Source organism: Drosophila gunungcola (assembly GCF_025200985.1).
Source record: "Drosophila gunungcola strain Sukarami chromosome 2R unlocalized genomic scaffold, Dgunungcola_SK_2 000013F, whole genome shotgun sequence".
NCBI lineage: Eukaryota > Metazoa > Arthropoda > Insecta > Diptera > Drosophilidae > Drosophila > Drosophila gunungcola.
In genome coordinates, this window is record NW_026453171.1 from 1681558 (window position 1) to 1708646 (window position 27089).

The window sequence follows — 27089 nt, forward strand, 5'->3', positions numbered from 1 at the left end:
TTTCAATTTATGCACAGATATACACAGACACCCCCACACACGAAAACAAGCGAATAAACAAGGACCGCAAGTAAATAAATTTTGTTTAGAGCTTGCGGTCTGCGTGATTTGATAAAAAGCTTTAGGCTTATTGCAAGTTACACAAAAAAAAAAAAAAACGAAAAAGATTCGTTCGCTGCCTGACGACAGTGCCTGTTTGTGTGTGTGTTTATATATGTATGCGAATGTCTGCCTGTAAATTGGGTCAAGGCCATGCAAACAGCTTTCAACTGGGCCAAAACCAGAAATAGGGAGGTGGTGTGTTAGAATTTAAAACTGAAAAAAATCCCACTTTCAAGTTGATTTGCGTACAAAAGAAAAAATAATACGGAAAAGAACAGGACTTTAAAACAATGCTCCTAATCTTTATTGCATATTGTTAAATCAATATTATTTTAAAATACACTGCCCAACAGTTGATATGACATAAATGGAAAAGGAATTATAAGGCAATTCAACATTATTAGTAGACGCTGATGAAGATTTTTCGTAAGACAAGTATATTGCATAGATGAAATTGGATTCAACTTTAAAAACTGAGCAACGAATGACAAACATAGCGTCTCACTTATCCCAAATCGATTTAGACGTGATTTTTAAACTCTGGTTAAATCCGTGGTGCACTGATAAGTATTCCACTGTTAAACAACTGTTTATTGAATTGGTCACCGCATTTCTACAATCATTATTTATTTTACTAATAATGTCGGTCTTACAAGAAACGAAAATGGTAATTTCCTTTAAAATAAGAAACTGCAATTGTCAAGAATATATGGCATTATAAATGAAGTATAACTAAAAGCATCAAATGTCTTTCTTAACAAAGCCTTTGATTATATAAGGTTAAGCCATACAATGACTAAAGAATATCAAATTTAAAGTGGTTTTTCAAACCACTTCCTCAAATCCAGCTAAGCAACTTTCTACGTTTCTTCAAATTCCCATAATTCCCAAACCTGATTCTTTATGCAACCATTAAATTAAAGTTTAATTGTCCAGCACCATCGCATCGCATCGCCAACCATTGACTTTACACGGGTGCAGCACGAATTTTTAAAAATAGCAAACGAAAAGAAAACAGCGAAAAAACCAACAAAAATCTAACAAATGCGATACATTCACAGAGATATGAACATTAATATTATTGCTTCATTCTTCAGCCCTCTTCGCCACCCCCCATACTCATTTGAACAATGGTGATTAAAGAGAAAAAAAACCTCACAGATTCACACATAGAAACACATTATAATTTAGCCGACCTTGAACTTGAACGAATGCCTCTGGCATTGTTGTAGCATTTGTTGTTTTTGCTGATTAATAATTAACAGAACGAGCATAGACAGCGAGAACCGACAAAATAGGGTGGGTAAAAGAGGAGATGGGAGAGTTTAACAACAGTTTCATGGATATTAAAATGTCTCTTTTTTTATATACCTCACCTTGCTAACGAGCAAAACAAAGCCTTAATAAATTTATTGGCCAAATAAAAAACTCGAAACACTGAAAACGAGCTTTCAAAGCTTTCAAAAAGCGCATTTTGGAAAACCCCTTTAATTTTTGACTAGAAATATTTAGAAAGCGAATCATTTTTCCTTTTGTGTGAAAACGAAGAATTATATTTCATTAAAAGTAATATTAACAAACAAAATCTCCTTTAGCTGTTCATATAAGAAAAACACACAACACGAAAATTACCAATAAAAGGATTGACGAAACATTGAGATCCAAATCCAAATATAATCGATAAGGGAAAATGTTCTTATCTCAATAGAAAATAGAGTAAATAATATTCAACAAAAAAAATGCTCGAAAACACTTAAACAAATCTTGACGCAATTGGCAGAATATCATTATTTTTTTGAGACACCAATAGAACACGATTTGTTTAAACCAATATACATATAACACAATCAAATCGTTTTTTTAAGACTTTCTTGCTAAACAATTCTTATTTATAAACACTATATCGCAGTGTTGTTTATATGCATTTGTGTAGGAATTGATCGAGAATGTGTATTTGCTTGTTGATGTCTGTTTGGCAACGCTTCGAGCAATTTTGTAAAACAAACGCCAAACAAAAAATAAAATTTGAAATAAAATATGTATATACAATGCAAGTTTAATGTGTACACTTAGAAATAAATTGAAAGAAGAGTGAAACCTGAGAATTACACTATAGCTTACCCTGGGCCCATCGACTCTATTCAGGAGAAAGAGAGCGCTTGTAGATTTTTCGTTTTCACACATTACCTGTAATCGCTGTAAATTTTTCTTTTTTTAAATTTTTTATGAGGAATGATAGTTGATTTTGGGAGGAGATATTTGGTGATAAGGAAAGGGACTCGAGGATAGGGTGGCTCTTTTAAGGATCGGGTATTTCAGGGGTCAAACAAAAATGAACTTAAAATACAAAATTTATTTCATTTTTGTAGTGCACTCCGCCCAACCGATACCGTCGAGCGGAGCATACTTACCTGAACACGCACCTGGAATTCCACTCTGAAGCTAGATGCTTGCTGGGATTATAGTTGGATCTCGTCGAAGTGCCCAAAGCTGCGATTGTACCTCACCATCTATGATGGCTACGTGCTTTGTTTTTGGCAACGACATAAGACCTGCGGTAGTTGATCCTTCTCCTCAAACGATGATCCTTTGGTTTCGGGTTCCATCTCCTCTGACATAAGTTGATTTCGGGTTTAAAACACTTGGCACTTGACTTTTTAAAGGTTTTTTTTATTCAGCAACGAACATCTTTTGGTCGTGGGAAAAAGTTTGCCCAAACCTTATAGACGTTAACGCGTAAGAAATCGCGAGCGCGTATGTCGTATCGGAAAAACTTACAAACTAGCTTTAAAACTAGAAACAAATTTATAAGGAAAATAATAAACAAAAAAGGTCCCGTCAACCAAAATAAAGCAAAATATATATGTATATATAGAGATAGTACTAAAATACAATTTAAAACTGCATGCGTATTTTTGTAATAATATGTAAAAAGTAAAAAAAAAATACTGTGTATAAAACATTAGCACGCGCTGAGAGTTCTAAAAAGAGGACAATCAAAATGGAATGGCACAAAAGAATAACGACAAATGAATGTTTGTTTGCGAATGTTCGTGGGTGTGGTGGTGTGTTATGCTTAAAAAATGCAAACAAATTTAGGGGCGACAAAACATAATTGAGTTTTTCTAGAATTGCTGGAAGTGTGGCCAAACTTTGCAAACTTTTTGACACGACTGTACTGAGAGAGCTTTCTTTCTGAGATTGGGGGAATATATGTGGAGCCCTGCACACACACACACACACTATACACACTGGCACACGCACACAAACAGCAGCTTAAAAAAATGGAGAAAGAGCGAGAGAGATCACAACGCACAGACATAGAACATTGTTGATACGTACATTTTAACACTAACTTAAATGATAAGGGAATTCTTTAATTTTTCTTCCTAAATTGGAGCTGCAGTGTGACTGAGTGTGTTTGTGAGTGTGTTGTGTGTGTGTCTGTGTGTGTGAGTGAGTCAGTCAGTGTGACCATGAAAAATTAATTATTATGGAATGAATATTTTTTCTTTGCTCTACAGCTAACGGCTTAATGTTGGAAAGAGACAGAATAAAGAGAGGGAGGGGAAATAGAGATAGTGAGGGGGCGAGCAACTAAAAATGTTGAGAATGTTGAATTATGCGATTTATATATACAGTTAAAAGGCAAAATTAAGAGTTAATCAAACACCAATTGTAAAAAAACGAATTACGAAAATTAAACAACAAATTATCATACATAGAATCATACATATATATATAGAAAATGGTAAAATGAGAATGTTAGAGGGTGGTTGGTGGTGGTAGGGTTTTGTGGTAAATAGCAATTATATATGTTGGTGGAGTGTGAGTGGTAAATGTTTCTCATTTTTTTTTCAAAAGTGTGTTTGTTAAAAATTAATCATAGTAAATAGATTTGTACAAAAAAAAAAATTACTAGTTATACGAATTATGTGTGTCGTAATTAAAAAATTATTAGTTTCGTAAAAAATTATATTAAGTAAAGAAAGAGTTTTTAAGTAATACTTTCAACTTGCACAAATTATTCTTGTTTCGGGTTAATTTATCTGTGACAAAAAAAAATGGCGCAGACAAAAGAAAAAAATAATCAAAAACATTGCAAACTCTCATTAAAACGTTTCAAATCAGAGTCGTAAACTCTCGCTCTTCAACATTAATTTTACTTTTTTGCTATTGTTTTTTTTTCTCTGCGCCAAACTCTTGCTCACAAATCTTGTTATTTTGGTATGTTTGTACTTGTACTTTTTCTTGTTGCTTGCTTTTTTTCTTCTGCTATCTTGTTGAAAATTATATTCAAAAAAATTCTGCTTCTTTATGTTTTTTTCAACGTTTAAGAGCTTTTTTCGGAGCACGACTTATGAAGTGTACGTTAAAATTTTAAAAAATAAAGATGTATTTATTTAAGTGTTTGTGTGGATAAAATTGAGTTGTGACCTTGGAAAGTCGGATTTTAATCTCTTATCTGCATTTGCATTTTAATTTAAGCTTTTTGTTTGTCGTGCTCGCTGGTTTGAAAAAACATCTCGTCTAAAAACTTCTAGGCTAAGCTGTACTTTTTGCTTTTTCATTTGTTCGTAGCTCATATAAACGAGTTCAGAGGCAACAAACACTCACCTTGGGGATCCCGTTGCTGTGCATCCTGTGCCATTAGTCCAAGCTCATCCTGAGATCTGTCGTGCTGCCATGTTGCATATGCTAATAAAGAAAAAGAAAAAGAAGATTAGTTTCTAAAAATATATAACGCGAGATATGAAGTGTTTACTTACTTTGACTAGATCCTTCGCCACCCTGGCTGGTGCCGGCCGTCTGGTCCAGCTCCTCCATTGTCATGTCCTCCTCGTCCAGTGTCAAATCTTCAACGTTCTCATCGTGCGCATCGTCGTCATATTCAGCTTTTGGTTCAATAACCATCTCGGAGCCCACGGACGACACGCTGTTGTCTTTGATCTTCTGTTTGTGATTCGATGACGATTTGTCCACAACGCTGGCCAGCTGCTTTACCACAACTCCGGCATGGACGGCGGATGCAGAGGCGGAGGCGGGGTTGGGCCCACTTGCGGCGCTTGCTCCGCCAATGGCACTGCCCTCTTCCATGTCCTCATCATCGCCTTGGACGCCTTGGGCGCCACCTTGGCTCTGGGCTTGTACATTCTCGGTGTTAATGGCATCGCTTGTAGTCTGCGCTTGCTGCAAATGGGCCTGTTGTACGGCGGCCGCTGACACAGCTGCTGCGCTCGCTGGGGCGGCTGTCGAGGATGTAAGTTTAGCGCTTTCAGTCTTTTTGGTAACGTTGGTGCTGGTCAATGGCTGCTGTTGCTGGGTCGATGACGCTTGGCTGCTGGTTCCGGCTGCGGGTCCGCTGGACAACTGGGTGCTGACCAAAGCGGAGACGGGTAGACCGGCGCCTGTCTGCTGGAGGATTGACTGATTCGAGGCGGCTTGCAACACGGACGAGTTAGAGTTGTCGTGGGCATCTGAAATAACGAATAAGAATCCAAATTTAATAAAGTTGGCACAATAAGTCAGATATAGTCAGAAAATGAATCTAAATATTTCAAAACAATGTTATCATTCTTGAAATGCAAAATGGTCAACCATGTTGTTTTTTAAATTATAGTTCAATCTATAGAACGTTCTCGACTTGGGGATTGGCTTTTCAGCAGTATTAAAGATAATCCTAATCGCTTGACAACTCACCATTCTCCATGCTGCGACGTCTGACTTTTCGACGTCGACGCGACGGACTCGAAGAGCCCTCGCGCGAACCAGACACATCGCCGGAGGTGTCCATCGCTCCGCTGGTGGCCAGACGGGCTCGCTTAGTCTGCTCCAATGTGTAGGCACCGCTCAGCTTACCGCCGCGATGATGCGAGGACTCTGGCTTGGGAGCCGCTCCGCCGCCAGTGCGATTGTCCGACAGACCTTTAATCTGCAGCGATTCGGCGGCCTTGAGCAGGGCGGCCAGCTGATCCTGCGAAATATTGACCTCGCCACGATACATGTAGTCCATCATGGCGCGCAGCTCTTGGTACTTGACATCCTTGAGTATGAAAATGGGATGCTTGTCGTACTGTTCTTGTAGTAAGGTCTGTAGATAATAGAATTAATTTTTAGTTATGAAAATCGTATTTCTATGGGGCTTTTCGAAAACTTACAGCAAAGTAGGGACTGCATGCTGACAGCACCACCTTGTGGGCCTTGAGAAATTTGCCCTCGGCGGCTAGCGTGCAATCGACTAGAGTCTCGTTCTCCAGCAACGTGTCGAACACGCTGATCAGTGTGCTCTGGTGGTTGTTCCACCGCAAACAAAACTGCTGATCGTCATCCATATTTGGGCTTTATGTTTTGGATGGGGATGGTAGGATTCCTGGGGGTTTTTGGGCCCACGTCCTTGGGGCCGGGACGTTGAGCACTCTCTCTGACTTGCTGTTTTTTCGCCACTCGCTCGCTGATTTACAATGGGAAAAATTTGGGGGTGCAGTGGGGGCTAAACAAAAAAATGTTTTCGTCTTCGGTTCTTCTTTTGGTTTTGGTATCAGCAGTTATGCTGCAAAGAAAGAGAGGAAATACAAAAGTTAGTAACGCAAAAAAAACTCGCAACAATGCGGCCCCCAAGGTCAAGTTCATGTTTAATTTCAGCACAGCAATAACATCATCTTGTATCTCTTTTGCACACGCTTTAAATTTTAGCTAGATTATTATTGTTTTTTGCCTTCACATACACACACACACACCCATAGACATTTGTAATTTGTATATGCAAAATTTTCACAGCAAAATGCTGTTTTTTTTGTTATTTTTCTTTACTTAATTCGAGCGAGTTTCTGCTTCTTGTTAATTTTTCAACTTTGCTCTTTCCAACACACACGCTCTCATTAAAAGAGAGAGCTAACGGATTTTGTATTACAGTTGCTTCCCGAATGAATGCCCGTGTGTTAGTGTTGGAGATCGATGGACACGATAAAACACGAAGAGACTTCGTGACAAAACCGAAAAACGAAGCATGAAACATAAAGAGGGGAAGTTTTCGCTGCAGCGCACATATGTATGTATGTGTGTGTCTGGTCCGGGTTTTTTTTTCTCCGTTGTGGAAAATTTCACAAGTAGATGATTTTCGTTTTCCCCCATCATAATCACTCACACACACAACGGCCACTGATAATTTTTAAAGTTGAAGTGTGGAGCAATCGTTTCAGTTTTTTATGGTGTGCGCATTTAAAAATAGAACGTTTTTCATTGGAAGCACACACACATGCACACTAAATCAGCCATTATATAGATATGGGCGCTATTTCACAATCTCTCTCGCTCGCGATTATGCTTCACTTACTGTTGTGTTGTAAATAATTAGCACTGCTAAGGTTGATTCCTATTCTAGCTCCGCTTCTGCCGTTGATGTGTAAATGTTTGTAATTTAGCTAGCAACCGCGCGATCTGCCGCACAACGCAGAGAACCAAACAAAAGCCCCGAGCGCAAGAAAATAAATGAAACGACGCAAATGTGATGGCAACGAGCGACCCTCGGAAACGACGCCTCTGCTGCGGCGCTCTCTCGTCTCGCAGCGCGTTCATTTGAGCTCTCTCTAACCAATGGCCGCCCTCTGAAAACGAAGTTGCTAGAGCGAGAGGGGGCGAGCATGAGTTGAGCGTCGCTCTCTTTCTCTCCCTCGTTTGGGGGCACGTTATGAAAGTGCCAAGTAAGCGGAGAGCAAGAGAGAGGCAGGTAAGCTGCGGCAGCTAAGTCGGCAGAGGCAGCGGAAAAAGGAGCCCAAAGGAAAAGGAGAACTGCAATAATCGTGCCAACGCGAAATAACGGGAAATACACAGACAAACTAACACATGCAGGTAGCGAAAATTGGGTGGAAAGCGTTGATACTTTGCATTTCTGCTTACTTTGTTTTATGTTTGCCGATTTATGTTCATATGTACAAAATTATTTCGATTTTTTAAAGGATAGGCTAAAACATGGTAATCTGATTTTAAATTCTGCACGTGGTTTTCATTTTCCTAAAGTCCAAGAAAACTTTTCTATGTTGAAGGATTACCCAAAATAAAACATTAACTAAGTGGCCGGCAGACGAAGAGTAAAATGACCATAATACACACATGTCTACGTGACTATATGCTCCCTTTTCCTCTCCGCTTTGTGTTTTCCAGTTTAATTTTTTGTTCCCTTTTCGCCAGATCCAGGCGCAAAAAAACTAAGCAGAGTGAAAAAGGAAATGGAGGGAGAATGGAAGGAGATGAAATCACCCCCAGGGCGACCCAAGCCAAGTACCGTTAGGCGGAGGGATCAGTTTTTCAAAATTCTGTTATACACACACAGGGTCCACAATGAAGAAAGGTGCAAGCATGCGCACAAATACACAGAAAAAAAATTTGATTGATCAATTCTATAATTTCACATCAAATTTTAAACTTTGCCTTAAATAATAACAATAACGACTTATAACCATATAATCATATCGGCTAAATTTTATTTGACCACCATTTTAACTTAAGTGAAAATATTTTTTTTCTGAATTTTCCTTGTGTAAAAATCACTAAAGAGAAGCGGCAAAAACAACGAGTCTTACCCCAATGATGATGCATTAGAGGGGTTTTCCACAAACATACATTAAGGCATACATATGTATGTAGGTCCAGACACAAAGAGAAGTAGGTAAAAACTGCAGGGAGGCGAAAAAGGATCTCTCTCGCTCTCTCTCACTCTCTCCCTGTGGAAAACGAATGACGCGCGCTCTTTGCACATTGCAAGGCTTTATTTTTGCGCAGATGGTGGAGGATTATGAATTGGGATCCTGTGACCGAAAAGAGCGAGTTGTTTGCGTGTGCGGAAAAAGTACAGTTGGTCCAAAAGGCTCATACTTCTTTGGGGTTCAGTTTTCCTTTTCCCACGAGAACCCACAAAAGATTAAGTTAATGGGGGTGGAGTGATGAGCAATCGGTACTAAGAGACTGAGAGACTGTGCTGAGGTCTACTATCAAACGATGTCCAAAATTTTAAGTTTTACGGAGCATTGTTAGCGAAAATCTCAACTGGGTGTTTATCTGGCAACAACATAGGGAAATGTTTTGGCAAAAATAAGTCCAAAACACTAATAAATGGCTGTTGCAAATGGTATATAATAATGAATGGTGAAACAATGACAAGTGCAGTAGTGTTAAATAGAACCAGCTGATCGGTTCCTGAGGCTTATTCCACAGCTAAATCCAGTTGTTAAAGTTTGGGAACTATTGATAAATCAAGTAAGACAAAAAATGTTTTCCTAATACTTTTAATTCTAGAAATTCTGTGTTGAGATCTACTATCAAACTACGATCAAAATAGTATTTTACGAAACGTTGTTAGCGAAAAACTCAACTGGAACTTTGTTTTAGCAACCGCAGTATTGTATGAAACACTTTAAGTACATTTTTCATACTTTATATGAGCGAATTGCTTCGATCAAGTAAACCTATTTTAATGTGCTGAGATCTACTATCAAACTACGTTCACAATTTTTAATTTACAAAACGTTGTTAGCGAAAAACTCATCTGGAATTTGCTTTAGCAATCGCAGGATTGTATGAAGAATATTTGATCCATTTTCCATACTTTTATATAAGCGAGCTGCTTTCAATCATGTATTACTTTTAAATATAAAGAAAACCCTTATTTTGTGCTGAGATCTACTATCAAACTACGTTCAATTATTTTGTTATACGAAACGTTGTTAGCGAAAAACTCATCTTATGTTTGTTCTAGCAACTGTGTGTTTATAAGAAAAAATGTTAAATATATTTTTCTTACTTTTTAAAAGCTAGTTGCTCCCATCCATTTTTTTTAAATCCCTCTGGAAAACAAACTTGATACTATTTTGTGTTGAGATCTACTATCAAACTACGTTCAAAATGTTTTTTTTACGAAACGTTGTTAGCGAAAAACTCAACTTTTATTTTGTTATTGCAACCGCTGTAGCACGAAAAACTGATGTATATCTTTCGTAATTTGATTGGGTTGCTTACTATTACATAATTTAAATAATCTTTTCCTATAAACTTGATCTTGTGAGGAATTTTAAAATAATAAGAATCAAGATCAACTCCAAATGAAAATAGATTGCAATATGGAGCGGAAAATGTAAGGATGATACTTAATATGCCTAGATTGCTGTGCCTAAATTGAAGATTATTTACCATTTGAATCTTTTTGTTATAAACGTGTTTTAGGCTTTTCAGGCCCGCTTCATTAATTCAGGGTTCAATGCCAACAGACTTTTTGAGTACCAGATGGAAATGAAAATGGGATGCGATGGTGGGATGGGGAGCGGATAATAAAGGATGTCGGGGCGATGTCGGTCCCCTTTTTCTAAGCACGCGCCAGACGGCAAAAGGTGAACCCCGGGATAACCGGTTTATGGGAAAAGGAGGAGGAAGAGGGTCCTGTCGTCCCGTGTTTTTTGGGGTTGCAATCAACCCCTAAGTATGCTGATCCCCCCTCTCCAGGTTCACTGTATTATACATATGAATTCTCCCTCCAGTTTTTGGTCCTGCCGGCAGATGTTGGATCACAACTGTCGTCCCTTTTTCTTCCTCTTTGCACAGGAAGTGCCGCCAAAGTCTGGAGCCCCCGGAGCAATGAAAATTCTTGGCCAGCAAAAGAGAGAGAGAGAGAGAGTTAGAGAGAGCTCTGAACTTGGAAATATTAATGGGGCTGGTTTTCAGAATTCTGAGTGTGTGTGTTTTTTACTGGCTGTTCTGTGCAAAAGTCAAAAGAAAAACCGGTTCCGCAGAATATACAAGAACTGTGCCATTTCGAAAATGAAACGAAGGAGCGGGTGGTCGTCGCCGTTCTCGGTTGGCAAGTCGAGTTGTTTGTTGGTTTAGAGATCCGAGATCCGATCCGATCGCTGGCAGAAAAACCAGTTTAAGAAACTCATTTCATTTCACATCGCAGCCAGAAAAATCGCCATGACACACACACACACATACACACTTGGCCAGAAAAACAAATTTAAAATGGAAATAACTTAAAAATAAGAGAGAAAGAGAAAAAAGAGTGTGGAGGCCAAGAACAAAACACAAAACTTCCCCCACAAGATTTGCATAAAGTGGAATCTTTTTCTGTTCGAACGCATGAGTGTGTATGCGCGTCTTTGCGAGACATAAAATTTGTATATTTACGACGTAAAAATAAACTCGACGACTCTCGCACTGACTTTCAATAATTTAATTTCTGGCAGCTGAAAATGTTGCTGAATAGCAACACACGAGCACATCGAACAACTCGCTCGGATTGAAGCCCAAAAAAACAAGAGGGGAAAAATACCTTCGAAAACCCACGTAGGCGTCTGTCGCTTATTTATTTATTTTTACACCCTCTCTACCCGTTGATTTTTTCTTTACACATGTAGCAACCAGGCTACAACAGATGATTGAGAAAAGCTGATCAAGTGTACGACGAGATCAGGTGAAAATAAGCCAACAATCTGAGTCAACATTGGATCGTCCGGGTAAATTACCCAAAATATCGTTCATATTATTTTTTCCTAGAAAGAAGACACGTTATTTCCCAAGTCGTGGTGCAACAGTCATCAAAAACTAGTCTTTGGTAATTTAGCATGGCTTTAATTTCCATATAAGAAAAATAAAACACATGAAGCTTTTTTTACTTACTCAACTTATGCATTGCAATTAAATAATTGAATATTCTAAGCATCTGTCGGAAAATGAGCCATTAATCATAATATCGATCATGAAACTTGGAATCTAGAAGTGTTGTATTAAAGTGTATTGAACATATCGTTTTCCATTTCCATGCTTCTTTCCTTTTCCGCTTCGCTCGGCTCTGTTCGGCCGCAGAAAATGTCGTTTTGCCATTAAAGCAGCGAAAATGTATATTAAAAAAAAGTCAACCACAAAACTTGTTTTCTCGAAAAGCTATTTAAAGTGAATGTTAAGGGCTTGTTATGTGCGAATGTATCTGTATCTGTAAATGTATATGAGACTGCGGGTGTTATACTTGTAGTAGTGTGGGTGCGGAGGAAGTCGCTGCTTTGGGTTTTGGTGAGGTTATCTATATCTGTCTTGGGGTCCATGGAGATTTGCCGCCCCGCTGATGATGTCGTTTATTTGATTTTTGTATAGTTTTTAAGAATGTTGTTTGTGAGTTTTTCCGCCTTTTTTAAAGGTTATTTATTCGGTTGCCATTTATAGAAGCAAACGATCGTAAAGTAAGTCGAGTTTTAAATGCTCGAAAACTTTTGAGTGATTTACTTTCTTGAGAATTTAACCAAAGTACGTTGTGTTGTGGATTTAGTGTGATGAATTTATTTTATTTTTTTGTGAAAAATTAAAATTTTATAAATAAAATAATGAATGTACATCTGAAAAGACCTTTTTCTGAACGGATTTTTTAAGCATACCATTGGTTAAATCTGCCTAAAACTTATTAACTGCCCGTCAATTCGAGAGAAAGTGAAAAAACTAAGCCACCGAAAATAATCAACAATAGACAGCGAAATAAAACGCACAAAAGTTCAATGAACTTTTTTGCTAATGGCCAAAGCGAATAAGTACATAAAAACTAACAAAAATAAAAGTCGGCCAAAGAGCAGTCTGCGATAACGGCTGCTCATTATTTTCCTTCAATTTTTTTTTTCTACATTTTCTGTTTACTGTAATAACAAGAACATGGGAATGGCAGAAAAAAGAGAAAATAAAAGTGCGACATTAGGTCAGAAATTCGTTGCAAGGTCATTGGTGATTCAAAAAATCTGATGACTTGAAAGTAGCATATGTAAGTGGTAAACAAAGAATTAAGGCAAGAAGCCAAAGAAAAAAATACAGTTGCTGATTTCCTACACTTGTTGCGCAAAAGCTTTTTTATATCTCATTTATAATTGTTATTATTCTGCACATGTGCGTAAAATGTAAACAAATGAAACTTTTGCAGGTGAAATTCAGCAACGTCGCAGAAATCCCATGAAAAGATTAGACGACACGAAAATATGAAAAATGGAAATGTAAACGTGTCGAAAAGAAAACAACAAAATCGGCGTAGCAAAAGTGTAGCACAAAGTGGAAACAAAAATATGTGGCGACTGCTCTCTTTATCTCCCTCTGTCTCTCCCATATTTCCAAGTGTGTGTGAAAAGTGCAGAGAGAAAATTTCACGCTTGTTTTTGTTGGCTGTTTTTTTTTGTCGTGAACAAACATAAAAACGAAAGAGGGAGTAAGGCAGAAAGAGCGGGAGAGAAAGGAAGGGGAGCCAAAAGAGCGAGAGAACAAAATATTTTATGTGTTGGGGAAAACCAAGATGGCGGCCAACGAGACTTTTGGAATCTATCGAATTGAAAAACGTGCTTTACTCTAGGAGTTCCAAGCCAGCATTTAATTTTCTGTTACTCTTCTAAAGCGCATTGTTTACTAGCTACATTTTTTACCAAGCTTTAGCTTTTAATTAGTTTTTGCTTCCCTCCATTTTTAACAAAAGCTTATGTAACTGGGCGACACACATCTATAGAAACGTTTTCCACTGCAACACTTGACCTCATTTGCATGGAAAGTGAGCCAGTTTTCAGAGTGTGCGTGTGTGAAAATTAATGAAAATCGCCCGTCATTTTACTTTAGCGTTGCATTCGGTGGGAAAGCTCTCCCTCTCTCTCTTTCCCCTTTCTGGTGAAAAGCTTTCTCTCCTCTGTGAGCATAGGGAAAAATCGATAGAAACACCACTGGAAATATCGATTCGATATGCAAAATCACACACACCAGCACGAGCAAGTACAGTTCAAATGCAAGTTTTTAGTATTAATTAAATATAATATATAGGTTTTAACAATATTATTTATCAATTTTTTATACACACCGAAATAGAATCACAGGCAGCACGTAGTCGTCAATAAAACTTTGCACATATCAAATTTTGGCGTTGCTTTTCCAAAACCATATATATATAAATATATATATATACACACACACGATAACGCGACGGGGAAAAGCAATAAAGTTGAATTTATTTTTACTGTATGTGGGGCCCTGTTTGCAAGTGTATGTTTTGTATTTTCCTTTCCCGCTGCCGTGGAGAGCAGAAAGAAAAAGAGTAGGCAGCAGCAACAACGCACCACACTGAAAATTGCGGACGCGGAGCCTGAAGAAAAACTACGCCCGCAACGTTTCCAACGGGCAAAACGTCCGAACGGCGAAACGGTGAATTTGAAATTGACGGAGTTTTTCCGCTGGCCACGAAAACTGCCCAAAGTAGAATCGCCGAAGAGAGAGCGGAGCCGAATTGTCACTGTCGGGTAGCCGAGCGCAGAGTTCGAAACCCGAAGAGAGTGCGAGTTCGAGTTCGAAAAATGAGTTGACGTCGTCTGTTTGTCTCCCCTCGTGCTGCCTCTTTTTTCCCTCTTCCTTTGGCTTTTTTTGTATGCTTGCCGCTCAGAGTTGCCAGCTAGAGTTGTCAACTCTCCCAGATAAAGATCGACGAAAACAGGAGAAAAGTACCAACAAAAATAAAATAATTGGCGGATGTGTAATTAATTAATAAATTAATTTGCTGTTAAGCTAAAATATGACAAACAAAATAACCCAGCGTCGAAATTTTATTTGGGGTCTGTCCAGTGTAATGGATTTCATTTGTTGTTTATAGTCAGCGAAGTTGTAATCGATGCTCACATGTTTGGGTTATTTTGTTTCCACTCCGTCCAATTTTGCATTCGTAATTCATTTCAAAATGAAAATTTTCGACACTGGAATAATAATAATAATAATAAGATCAATACCACTTCTTAAAGAATCCATTAACCCATTTTTATATTCGATTGAAATTTAACCTTACATTTCCCAAAAACAAAAAAGTAAGTTTATGAATTCCTTTTTTTTTCCTTGAATCCCATTTAGGAAATGTTTCTATCGTCCACAGAAAAGGCTGGAAACTCTGGTTCTATGCGGCGGAGTTCGAAAATATCATTCGCAGTTGTTATTGTTTTTGTTACCCACCAAGGGGCGAGATTTGTTGTTGCTTTAGTTTTTATTGCTTGATTTTTTTTTCTGCTTTTTTTCACAGGCAAAACGAAGCCATAATGTTCGAAATGGTAAAAATTACCGTTGTCGAGCAAGCTCTCTCTTTGGCTCTCCCCCTTCTCTCTCTTTTAAAGCATTTGTGTGCGTGCGTGTGCGAGGGGGACAGATGATAGTTTTGTGTGCAATGCATTTCCTACTAAAAAGCGCAAATTATATTTTGTGCACTCTCCAAAACGCTTTTATGATCGACGTTGATTTATTTTTGGCTTCCAGCATGACTTCATCGCCTCGCGTTTTCTCTCTAATTTTGTGTAAAAATTATGTGTACCTTTTATGTACCTTAATTTTTAACGGTTTTCGACTGGGGCTGGAAAATTAACATTCCAGTGCGAAATTCATCTAGCCAATACTAATTGATCCGAGGAGTGTCTCCTCTGGCCGAACATAAATTCTATAAATTACTTGGGGGCTACATAATCTACACGCAAATGTACAAAAATATATTCGTCGTATAACTCAAGTTGTTTTGACAATCGCTCACCTGAATTTTCATTGGAGTTTTCATTGCAACTCGGTCACGTTATCTCTCTCCTTCCGTCTCGGTCTCTCTCGCGAAGGAGAGACGACAAGCACGCACAAACACCAACGTATTATTCTCTGTTCCGAACTTTAATTATAATTAATAATTTTTAAGCATTGCACTCGACACAGAAATGTACATATTTCACATCACTCGGTTTGGTGTTTCTGCTTTTCGATACTCCACTTGGATTTATGTAATGCAATGCGAGCAGCTTTTCAAATTACCAACAAATATGGTTTTCTGTGTGGGTGGGAAATAACGAAAATTTAACGTGCGGAGCGACGACGATTTATTCCTGAGTTGCCGTTTGCTATTAAAAAAAATCGGTGCAAAAAAGTTCGAACAAAAGTCGAAAATGAAAAAGGCTTGCCTGTGTGTATGCGTGTGGGCACGAAGTTTCTGCTTTTTGTTGTTCTTTCTGCTGCATTCGAAAATCCGAAGATCGTTCGTGCGCTAGAACGAGCGAGTGCGAGGGAGAAGGTGATAGGAGACGATACAGTTGATTGCTTTTTGCAATTGTCTGCTTGAAAAGCGGGAGGAAATAAAGAAGAAGGGGTTGTGGGTGGCAAAAGGAAGTCGAGCTAAATGAAAAGGCAAAGAAAATGTTTTTTCTGGTTGGCACATACGAAAATACATATGTATGTATGTAATGTATATGAAGTTCTCCGTAAAAAGCTCCGATGATCGCAATAAATATGGTAAAAAGTATGTACAGAATGTATGTATGTCACATAAATATCTTTCAACCAAATCCAGTTGAAAATGGTATGAATTTAAATATGTAAAATGTAAGTATACATACATGTAGATGTATGTGTGTACAATGTGCATACATATACATACATACTTCAATTCCAACCGAATTTGGTTGGTAAGGATTTCTGTGACCCTGGGTTTTCAAAACAGTTATTCAAATTTAAATTTTAAAATCGTTAAATAGAATATTTAGGTTGATTGAAAGATACAAACTTAAGAAAAGGCACTGCAGATTTTTGTGCCATCTTAAGTATAGAGGTATGTACTTAAACACCTGAATAGATATCCTTCGCATGGATAAAGCTTTCCAGTTAAAGAAAAAAAATTTAAAATGACCGATTAAATAATATTTTACGACAAAATAATAATCCCTTTAAACCATTTAAGCCAGCATTTTTAATAAGGATCTATTAAATTTACAATACTTGTTTAAACACCATATATGTATGTTAGCTTTTAAAATACCTGTACATGTGAACATACATACAAATATACATACATCATATTTGTCCATGTCATTTTTTACAAGTAAATTTCTTTCTTAATGCTTTTTAGAAGATTACTAAAATAAAATGATCTCATCATCCATACAGAACATCAAAAACTCAATAAATTAACAGCTAATATGCATAGGTAATATTACTACAATCAAAATAAATGTTATTAACGCCGAAGAACATAGTTCACCAGGCACCTGTCATTATTTTTAGCGAGGCAATTAAAATTCCCGGCTGGGGAAGTAGAAAGGTGTCAGGAAAGATTAAACTTTCAATTTATGGTTCCACTTTTTTTTTTGCATTTCGCCATTTTGCATACATATCGTTTGTTTTTGCCAATTGCTACTTTCTAATAAAATCGTCAATGTACAAGCATACCTTTACACAGGCGTACATTCGTATAAATCTTTTCCCATTTTTTTACGTCTTGCATTAGCAATTGCCAAAACTTGATTTTGATGCTTAAAAATAAATGATTACTTGATTTGAGCAAATGTTGGCTCAAAAAACAAGAACAAAAATGATGCTTATGCACGGTAAGAAATCTAATATTTCTAGATATAAGAATAAGGAAAAAGATATGTACATACATACATACATACATACACACATAGATACATACATCCACATATAGTATTAATTATGAATTAGAAAATTAAAATACGTACATACATTCACTTCATTTAATGTTGATGAAAACATACATACATATATATACATACATATATATTATATATAAAATCTCTAACATAAATGTACGATTATTATTTTTTAAAACATAATAACCATTAACATAACATAAAATTTATTTTTAACATCGTTTTGTTTACTTTAAAATTAACATTTAATAAAACATTTCATTGAATCGATCTCTAAAAATGTTATATTTAAAAAAATTGTATTTTGTTTGTGTAAAGGGTCTGTATTAACGAAAGAGTTAAATAAATATTATGATATTTCAAATTATTTGACATCTTATTGAAAAAAATATAAAAAAAAGCAAAACACCAATGCAAAAATTGATAATTATAAATAAATATTTTAAATTTAAAACAAAAAAATAAATTTAAACTTAAACAGTTAAAAAAAACACAAGATCAAGATAAATTATTTTCTTAAAGTGCTTCTCTACCGACGTCGACGCCCGCGCAGCAGCTTAAAAAAGCTGCGCTCAAAGAAATTAACAATAAAAGTTGGAAATTTTTTCAACGCTTTTTGCTTATTTTCTACCTTTTTTTAGCCATTGAATGACGAAGAAAATATTCGCCGAGAGCAAGAAGAAGCAGAGGAACCAGAGTATCAAAACTCGTTTTGGCATTCGAAATTCCAGAGTGTGTGTGTGTTTTTGTATTTTTGGCAACACTTCTACGCCGCTCGCTTGTTGTTGTTATTCCACTGGCAAAGTGAAAATTTATGCCGCACCCCGCTCGAAAAAAAAACAGAAATAAAAGTTGGAGTCCGTGATTTCACACAACACACCAAAATTCCAATCCATTTCAAAGCCGCGCCAACAAATAAACAAAAGCCAATATGTAATTGAATTTTTTCCGCCGTTTCTTTTGCTCAACAATTTTCGTCGAACACATTTTTATGGCTTTTCTTTCAACACACTTCGTTGTTTATCAGTGTAAGTGCATGTGTGTTTGGTTGCTATTTTTGATTTCCATTATGATTTCGCGCCGCTCTTTTCAATTTCAATTCCAATTCGAATTCCCATTTTTGAGCTTAGCTTCGTTTTAATTTCGAACTCGAAACAGAATTAGCATTATGTATCTCTTTCTATATCGCTCTCATTTACTCTCTTTCGAGCGATTACCGCACAGAGAAAACAATGAAAGATAAGATTTTCTATGTTTTGAATGTTCCTTTCATTTAAACAATTTTGATAATTTCGGTAAGCCGAAATTTATGTACATACATATACACATACCCGTAGCTAATACAAAAAATTAAATAGATTAAAACAGATTGCTTTTCAAAATACAAAGTTTTAATAACTAATTAAATATGTATACATATGTACTTTTTTGATGACATTGTTTTCAGTGTTGAGTGATGGATGGCGTGTGCTTTTCAAAAATTCCCGCTCGGTAAAAACTTCCCAAAACCCCAAACAGCTTCCCGCTCCCAAAAAAAAAAAAAAAATGAAGAGAACATTAAAATTGAGTCTGCGGCTGCCAAAAATATTTGTTGTTAATGGAACTTTCTGGTTTTCTTTCGCCTGCAAATTTAAATTCTTTTCTTCTTTTGCTCATTACTTTTTGGGTCACAGCGAACGAGTGAGAGATAGAGAATTGGTTACAATAGCGAGTTAATCCGAGTGAAAGGAAGCCATGGTCGGCCAACCTCCCCCCTTAAAAATACATATTAACATCATCATCTTTATCAGATTGCCAACTGCGCACATTTTCATTCCCGATCCGCCCAAGATTATCGATTTTCCAACCCTACACAAAAACGCATTTAGAGTACCGGAGGGAAACGAAAACTGAGCTTTTAATACCTCTGGACAACTGATGTTCTTATGAAAGCTATGCCGATATAGTGCGAACTGATGCTGTTGATAAGTACAGCGAATTATGTTGAGAAATATGTAACTGAAGCTTGGTAAACCTATTTTTTTGAGTTCGTCAAAAAAAAAAAAATTGTTGTATAAGTTCCATACAATCATATGAGTCTGATTGGGTTTAGAGCACTATTGTGGGTTAAAATTTACAATCCATTTTTTTGTTGCCAATAAACATGTTGATCTAAAGAAACAGTAAACTATTTCTACTAAATCGAAGAATTTTTTTTTTCAGAAAAACATGACCTAGAGATAAGATTAAGGTGTTGCAAGGTTATCTTACATTTCCTAAAATACTCTAGTTTGGTATTCGATGGCTTGAAATAATGGATTGTTTTCAGGAAATATATATTACACTAATATTTTTATTTTTATCCATTTCTTACAATTTGTTTTAAATTAATTTTACAATTCGTGTTCATTTACTACATTGTATAATCGATCGATAAGTGAAGGAAAAAAATGTTTTGACATATTTAGCTGTTGTATTTTGAAAAGAATCTAATAATATAAGACTGGCTATATTTTATACTTAAAAAATTCTGTACTTTCCCTTTTTTATGAGTACTATAGTGTTGTCAGGCGTTGTCAGTAATATTTGGACAAACGTCGTTGGCAAATCCAAAAATTCGCTATATGTACCTATTATAGGCCCGAAAATAGCCAAGTCCTGGGAAAAACACTAATACCCCCCGAGCCGTGGCACCAAGGACGCATTTGTGAGGGGTGGGAGGATGCCCTGGGGGGTGAAGGAGTTTCGATGGGAGGGTGGTCGGGTGGTCGGATGGTCGTATGGTCGGGTGTCTGGCAACGACAGGCATTACAGTGCTCAGAAATTGAGCGGCAGCCAAGCATGATCCCCTCTGACCACAGTTGCAACCCTAAACCCTCCATCCCTGCCGTCGGATGGCCGGATGTTGCCTTCCCTTTTCGCTTTTTCCGCTGGGGGGTTGTTGCCTCGGTGTCTCAGAGCAAAGAGCTTTTTTTGTCTGCTGCCGCTGTCAAGGACCAAAAACCAACCCCTAAAACCCGAAAACGGGGGAGCGACAGTCAGATCACGAGCAGACGGTCGGCGGGTGGTAGCATCGTAGGCCGGTTTGGAACTCGGAGGGTGCGAGGGTGGCACTGTCCCTTCCAATTGGGGTGGAAACTCGAACGCACCGAGATCCTGCCGCCAGGGGTTGGTGGTCCCATTCCGTCCCCCCTTTTTATTGCGTTGCAAAAACGGAACCGAACGTCAGCTGCGATCTCACAGGGGACTCTTGGTCCTGGCACTTGGCAAAAAAAAAAAGGAGTTGCATTCAACCCCTTTATACTGGAAAATAAATGTGTCCTTGAAACCTAAAAAAATGATACAACGGCGACTAATGCGTAGGATTAAAATGTTTATCTTGCAGCGTGGAAAAATATCAACAATAAGCACTCAACTTTTCCCAAATTAATAAATAACTGTAGCTACAACAATTAGTTCCATGGGGCAGTGAATTACTTTTTTACTGTGCATATCTTATCGCTCCGTTTTTATATCTTCATTTTTATGTTTATGATAATACTGTTAAAAATACAGTTAAAGGTGTCATAAAACAATAAACAACAAAATTACAACTTTTGTTACGTATTTTTTAGTTAATAGAAACACTTTTGAAATAGGGGAAATATACAAGCAAAGGTCGAAATTTAGCGCTTCGAATCGTTTTATTTAATTGGTTTTTTATGAAAACATTCTTTCAATAGCTATCAAGTCTTTTAACCTCTATATTTGGTCAATACTCATTTAATGTTGGTTACGGTTTTTTTTTTATTAAAAAGTGTTAAGGTGTTAATTTTTATTTTTATTCGAATGGTCTCTAAAATGTTTCCAAATTATATGTTCAATGGCTGTGAAAGGAAAACACATGTGCATAAAAATTTAAATTGGTTTCAGAACTCCCAGTTTGTTTTCTTAGTGTGGAAACCGGGTGCATTGGGTCCAGCTGTAGGATCCAGTTCCCCAAGGGTTGCACTCGGCGATTTTCCCGCCCTCCCCAACTAACGAAAAACAAAATTACAACAGCTGCCGATCAGGATCTGGAAAACCACCCCTAACTATACATACATTATGCACACGATCGTTGCACGCTTCCCTGATCAACTTGATCGATCAATTTTTGTTCCACCCTTGGCCACACGAACACTCACAGATACTCTCACCCATACCGACACGAAACGGGTCGCCACTCAACTCCATTAAATTCAATTGACAAAAGGAAATGAACATGAGCATGCAAAAAACAAAAAACAAAAAAACAAATGCATGTGCCACATACATACATACATATACTCGTACACAAACGAAAAACAGATTAATGGAGGAACACAAACACAATGGGTAGGGGCGCATAAAATGGGAAAATTCAAGGTACCCTCAAGGGGGGGTTGGGATCGGAATCGGAATCGGATCGGAATAGGAATAGGAATCGGTGTAGCGGGAGCCACAACGCCGCACATCTGCTCTTCTGGGCTATAAATGCTCGGTTTCTCGGTTCTCGATGGACAGACGGGCATGGATGCATACATGGGTCTTCTAAATGGTCTTGTGGGTTCTACATACATAGGTACTACACAAATTGTGGCCATGTTGCCCCCTCTAGCTTTGCATTTGCAATTTGCATTCGCATGTGAATTTTATCAGGGGTGTGTGGCACAAACAGTCTGCGATAGGGCAAACAATGCGACTCTGATCCCAAAAACTGATCGATTCGGAGATACCCAAATGAAATACTAAACCGCAAAAATTATGAATTTAATGAAATGATTATGGTAACTTGAGATAGCTTTATAAAAATATTTCTAGATACAAAAAATCTTTATTAAGACGAGATAACAGGTTAATTAAAAGCCATTATAAATACATTTTCTCAACGTCGATTTACGGTAGACCTTTGTAGACTATGGGTGCTCTCATTTAAATAAAGCTTCAATCACCGTTCAGAAGATTTTAAATATATTTATCTTTATTTGTATTATTGTAACCAGATATAGCGACCGAAAATTGATGATAAAAATGGGATCTTAAGACATTTTGTTAGCTACTTTACTCCGAAAAAATTTCCATTTGCGGTATGATGATATACCCCACGCTGACGCCATTTGTTGGCCAGCTCGGCACCACGACTCTTTCAAGGTTATCCATCTTTTTGTGGCCCGGGGTGTAGAGTTGGCGTCCCACGCATTTTGTTCGCTTCCTTTTCGCATTTTCTTCGTCGGCTTCTTCGCTCTTTTGCTGGTTTTGCCAATGTGTGAGTTTGTGTTTTAAGCATGTAAATGAGTTTCGAGCACAACACGAAAATAAACATTTTTTGTTCTTGCACTTTTTGTTTTCCCCGTGCAATTTCTGTGGCTAAAATTAAACACGAAAAAGGAATTTTTATGGAACAGCTGTGTTCGCCATTCTGGCGAATTGGAAGCCCAAGAAAAGAGAAGACGGAGAAAAGATGGGAAAACAAGGTAAAACCCCAACCACAAGAGCTTTGAACATACTCATGCACTCAATCAGTGACTCATATCTGCGTTTTAACTTGGCTAAATTCCACAATACTTCGGTAAAAAGTTCTTAACCCTTGTGGAGACTTTTCTTAAACATTAACATTAACTTAAAAGTTTATAAAACATCTTTACAAAACACAATGTATTGTAAAGAAAAGGAATCCTTTAAATAGTTATTTAAAATCGTTGAGAGTTTCTATTTATAATAACTTTTCCTTCCTACACATAAACAGGTTTAAATGCTTTTTTTAAGTTAATGTTTTTGTTTCAATCACATAAAATAAAATACAGAACCAAACCCTTTCCTCATTTTCCTTAGTAATAAAAGTGTAGGTTAAAACCCCATTTTGGCAAGGGTTTTAACTGACTTGAGGTGCGGCTCAAATTTTCACTTTGCCGAAGCTTCAGTAATAAAAAAAAAAAACGTTTCCAAAAAAAAACAACACAGAAAACAGAAGCCAAACAAGTTTTTCATTTTTCGATCTTCAGGTCCAGCTTCTTATTTTCATGCTCTTAGCCAATATTTTCATTGTTTTAGTAGCTTGTAGTAGAAAAGCCAATATCCGTAGGCATAAAAAAAATGTTGTTGTTCCTCATAGAATAAATAGAATATTCATTATAGATTAGAGTCATACTGATGTGTTATATTTGAGTGACTCGTTGTGCCTATTTATTTAAAAGCCTTTAACATATTTTTTTTTACTCAATAGTTAAAATTTGTAAGTAATTATAGTTGGATTTCCTTAGCCTTTTCGGTGTATGTATTTTATCGAGTACTACAAAGTACATTTTTACTTATTTTACTTATTGTTAAAGATTTAAAACAAAGATAGAATATCTACAACAGATATGCATAACTTATTTTCAAAATTTTTTTATCTTTAGTCTGTATCCAACCAATTTACAGCTATTTAATTTTGCAAGTTTTATGTCTGTTAATTATATTAAAACTCAGATTTCTTGGTGCCATTAATAACGTGCAGAATTTTAAGATGCGCAATTATGGTTTCCAAGTTATGAGTGGTGTGCCGCTGATGCGGCTGCGGTTTTTTGATGAAACACAGTTATCGTAAGCACTTATTTTCGTACACGCTGAAAATCAAGTTTTTTTTTTTTTGCAATTGTTATGGCAACAAAGAAACGGAAAAAAAAAACAAAAGCCACGAATAAAAGTTAATTACATATAAAAAAGATTTATACACACATAGAAAGTTGCATGCAAAAACAAAAAGGCAATGTTTAAAAATCATTTTGATGTTGAGCTTTTCGACGATCCCTTGATGGGGATACAGTTGGGCTTCGATAACTTAAACCTTTTATTTATCGTCGAAAAAACATTAGTTTATTTAAAGATCAAACTTCGTTAAAATCCTTTTTAAAATGTTAAATTTTTTATATAATCTGTATATAGTTTACACAAATTATTCAGATAAATTTTAGGTATTGAACCATATTTAATTGTAGTTTCTAGATTGCTATACAAATGACTTGTATAACTTATCACTGTGTACGGCAGTACATGTAGTGACGATGCACACCAAAAGCGTGTGCACAGGAGACTACTGTATATAACCACAGAGTTTATCAAGAAGAAAATGGTGTGCATACCAAGACCAAGAAATGGCGGTGAAAGTGACATACTAAAAATGTTTAAGGTTTTTCTTCTTGGCCCAAATTTAATAAAATAATCTAGTTTTTTAACTTAGTTGCGTTCTTTTTAAAAATACGCGTCGAAAAATACCCAATTTGCTTGGATCAGAAAAAAAATGAAAATTTGTTTGCCTTTGTCGGTTCTAAAAAAATGTAAAGGTTTATTTTGTGATCCTCGAATAATTTTTGATGTGTTGGGCAGATCGTTAGAAAAAACATTTGTTCTGTGACTTTTTTAAAAACTAGCTGGTTTGGCGGGAAATCAGATATATATAAAGCTACAGGCAAATGGTATAAGTCGTTAAAAGGTATTGTCAAATGCTAATCACGCTTTCTTATCGTATTGGTGTCAATAACATATTTATGAAATTATAAAAATAATTTTTCGTCACTAAATTTAATATCAAAAATTTTATATGTTGATCGTCACGACTTTTTTACCGCCATAAGAAGTGTTTTTGTTTGATTTATTGTACCGTAAAGTAAGTGTACATTTATTTTAAGTGTTTTGTAATTCGTTTTATAAGCTAGATTTGCTAAGGTGTTTAGGGTTTATAAATTTACATCTCAGAATAAAAAGTAACTATTATTAAATTTGAATCAGTAATGTTAGGTTCAAAAAGTTGTAAATTCAGGACTGTATTAAAAAGAATTATGTTTATATTATACCTTTTAAAACTTTTTATTATGAAATTAACCGAAAATTAGGGAAAATTTAGTTTTATAACGTTTGAGTCATACGTTAAAATCATCTAAATTTAAAATGATTTTCGGTGCTCTGAGATTTTTATGAGGAAACAATTTATTTGTGTTTCTTGTCTTTTAAGGTAAATGTTACTAATTGGAAGTTCATGGTTTAGGGAGTTATGGTTATGGGAGTTTGACTGTCGTCTGGGCATGTGAGTTTGTGTATTGTTACTACATACATATATAGTGTTTTTTGTACATTTATGGAGATGGGTGTGGGCGCTTCACCGATTCGCCCCGAGGGCGCATCAGCGAAAAAGTAATGCTTTGAAATGGAATACACGGACAGACAATAAAGTAAATTTCACGTTGTCATGTCGGCCCACAACAACAACTATGGAAACATCAAAATGGTGAAACCCTAAACAAAAAAAAGTTTATTTCGGTTCGTTACAATATGATGATGATGATGATGATCCCCGAAGCCGAAACAATTTCCACCCCAAAAAGTGGGTATTTTCAGGGGAGGTGTAGGGTGGGAAGGAGGGAACATCGATTGAGGCAAATAGAGCTTCAGGGCCAAAGAGCATAAAACTACCCTAAAATAACGTTAAATGAGAGGCGTACTATTGCCGTTATTCCACATTCCAACCAAGCACAAAAACTTATTCCAGATCGAAGGGATAAATGCGCGTGCTCTCCCTCTCCCTCTCGCTTTCACTCCTCTCTTTTCGGGGGAGTGACAGAGAGCACGAGATCCACACGAGCCAAAATCGTGCCAGAGAGGGAGGGGGTCGAAGAGGGAGTACAAAAGAGAGAGCCCAGGCTAAAGCGCCACGAAGTATGCTTCTGTTTTTTTCCTCTCTTTTCCACCTTTTCCCTTGGCTTGACTTAACTTTCCACTTCTGTTGCCAAGCGAGCTTTTTCCTTTAAGGATAATGAAATAAAGAGAAGAAGGGAAATAAATTGAAGGAGCATTAGCTCATAGCCCAACATTTGATACTGGCTAATTTGTAGTTTAAATTAAATTGAATTTACAGTTTAATATTAAAAAAAAATGTTGTAAACAAGATAAGAAGCCAACTGCTGCAGTTTCCTTTTTTTTAAAATAAAAACTATTTTTTTCATAGTGAATGTAAAAATTTTGTTTTCGGAACAAATGCTTGTTAGTTTAATATCAATAAAGTTATGTTACCTCAACCCAATTTAAACAACGGATCATTGGATCATCATCTAGATATAAAAAATATAAAATTTACAAAATATACCTATAAGTCTCTTGTTTTTAACCATTAAAAAAATATATTTCGAATAGTGAGGGCTTATGCAAAAAATATGTTTTTATTTGAAGAAAAAGTTGTTGATAATATCTTGTTACTATTAATGTGGTCATAGCTGTGTGAAGTACACACAGGTAAAAAGGAGACTTTCATCTTTCCCATAAACTAACTTTTGAGCGTTGCTAATTTGTTGCCGCAATTAAATTGAACTGACAATTAAATTTAAAGTGCAAATTTTGGGCAACTCTTCAACTAAGCTTGAACATTATGTCATACCCAAGGTAAAAAGAGTGACATGGAAGGGGGAATGGTGCACCTTCATGACACATAGACCTGAATAAGACCTTGGGGTTTAGAGATTTAAATTAGCAGATACGGTTATAAACTATGTATGTTGCCAAAAGCATTTGTTTAACTTATTAATTAATATTCCA

At 36.5% G+C, this 27089-nt stretch overlaps 1 protein-coding gene and 1 long non-coding RNA gene across 21 annotated transcripts in view; one reads left to right on the forward strand and one right to left on the reverse strand.

The window, feature by feature from the left end:
- Positions 1-16010, reverse strand: part of LOC128256036 (longitudinals lacking protein, isoforms F/I/K/T) — a 63466-nt gene extending 47456 nt beyond the window's left edge. For 7 of the 19 annotated variants that reach the window (XM_052986075.1, XM_052986076.1, XM_052986077.1 and 4 more), the window contains exons 1-5: positions 7436-7599; positions 6261-6652; positions 5803-6193; positions 4872-5579; positions 4720-4800 (exon numbers count right to left, since the gene is read on the reverse strand). In XM_052986075.1, the coding sequence (XP_052842035.1) occupies positions 4720-4800; positions 4872-5579; positions 5803-6193; positions 6261-6434 (1354 nt within the window). In that variant the 5' untranslated portion in view covers positions 6435-6652; positions 7436-7599. Of the gene's footprint in view, positions 1-4719; positions 4801-4871; positions 5580-5802; positions 6194-6260; positions 6653-7435; positions 7602-13954; positions 14327-15652 lie in introns of those variants that run through there. The other 12 variants (XM_052986071.1, XM_052986072.1, XM_052986066.1 and 9 more) reach the window with 5 other exon arrangements.
- Positions 16011-18190: 2180 nt separating this feature from the next.
- On the forward strand, positions 18191-19472 carry LOC128256263 (uncharacterized). 2 transcript variants are annotated; one of them, XR_008267712.1, is made up of 3 exons: positions 18191-18574; positions 19220-19283; positions 19337-19472. It is a non-coding gene; the product is annotated as an uncharacterized LOC128256263 (long non-coding RNA). The 2 variants fall into 2 exon arrangements; XR_008267711.1 differs by lacking the exon at positions 18191-18574 and adding an exon at positions 18986-19037.
- The last annotated feature ends 7617 nt before the right edge of the window (positions 19473-27089 follow it).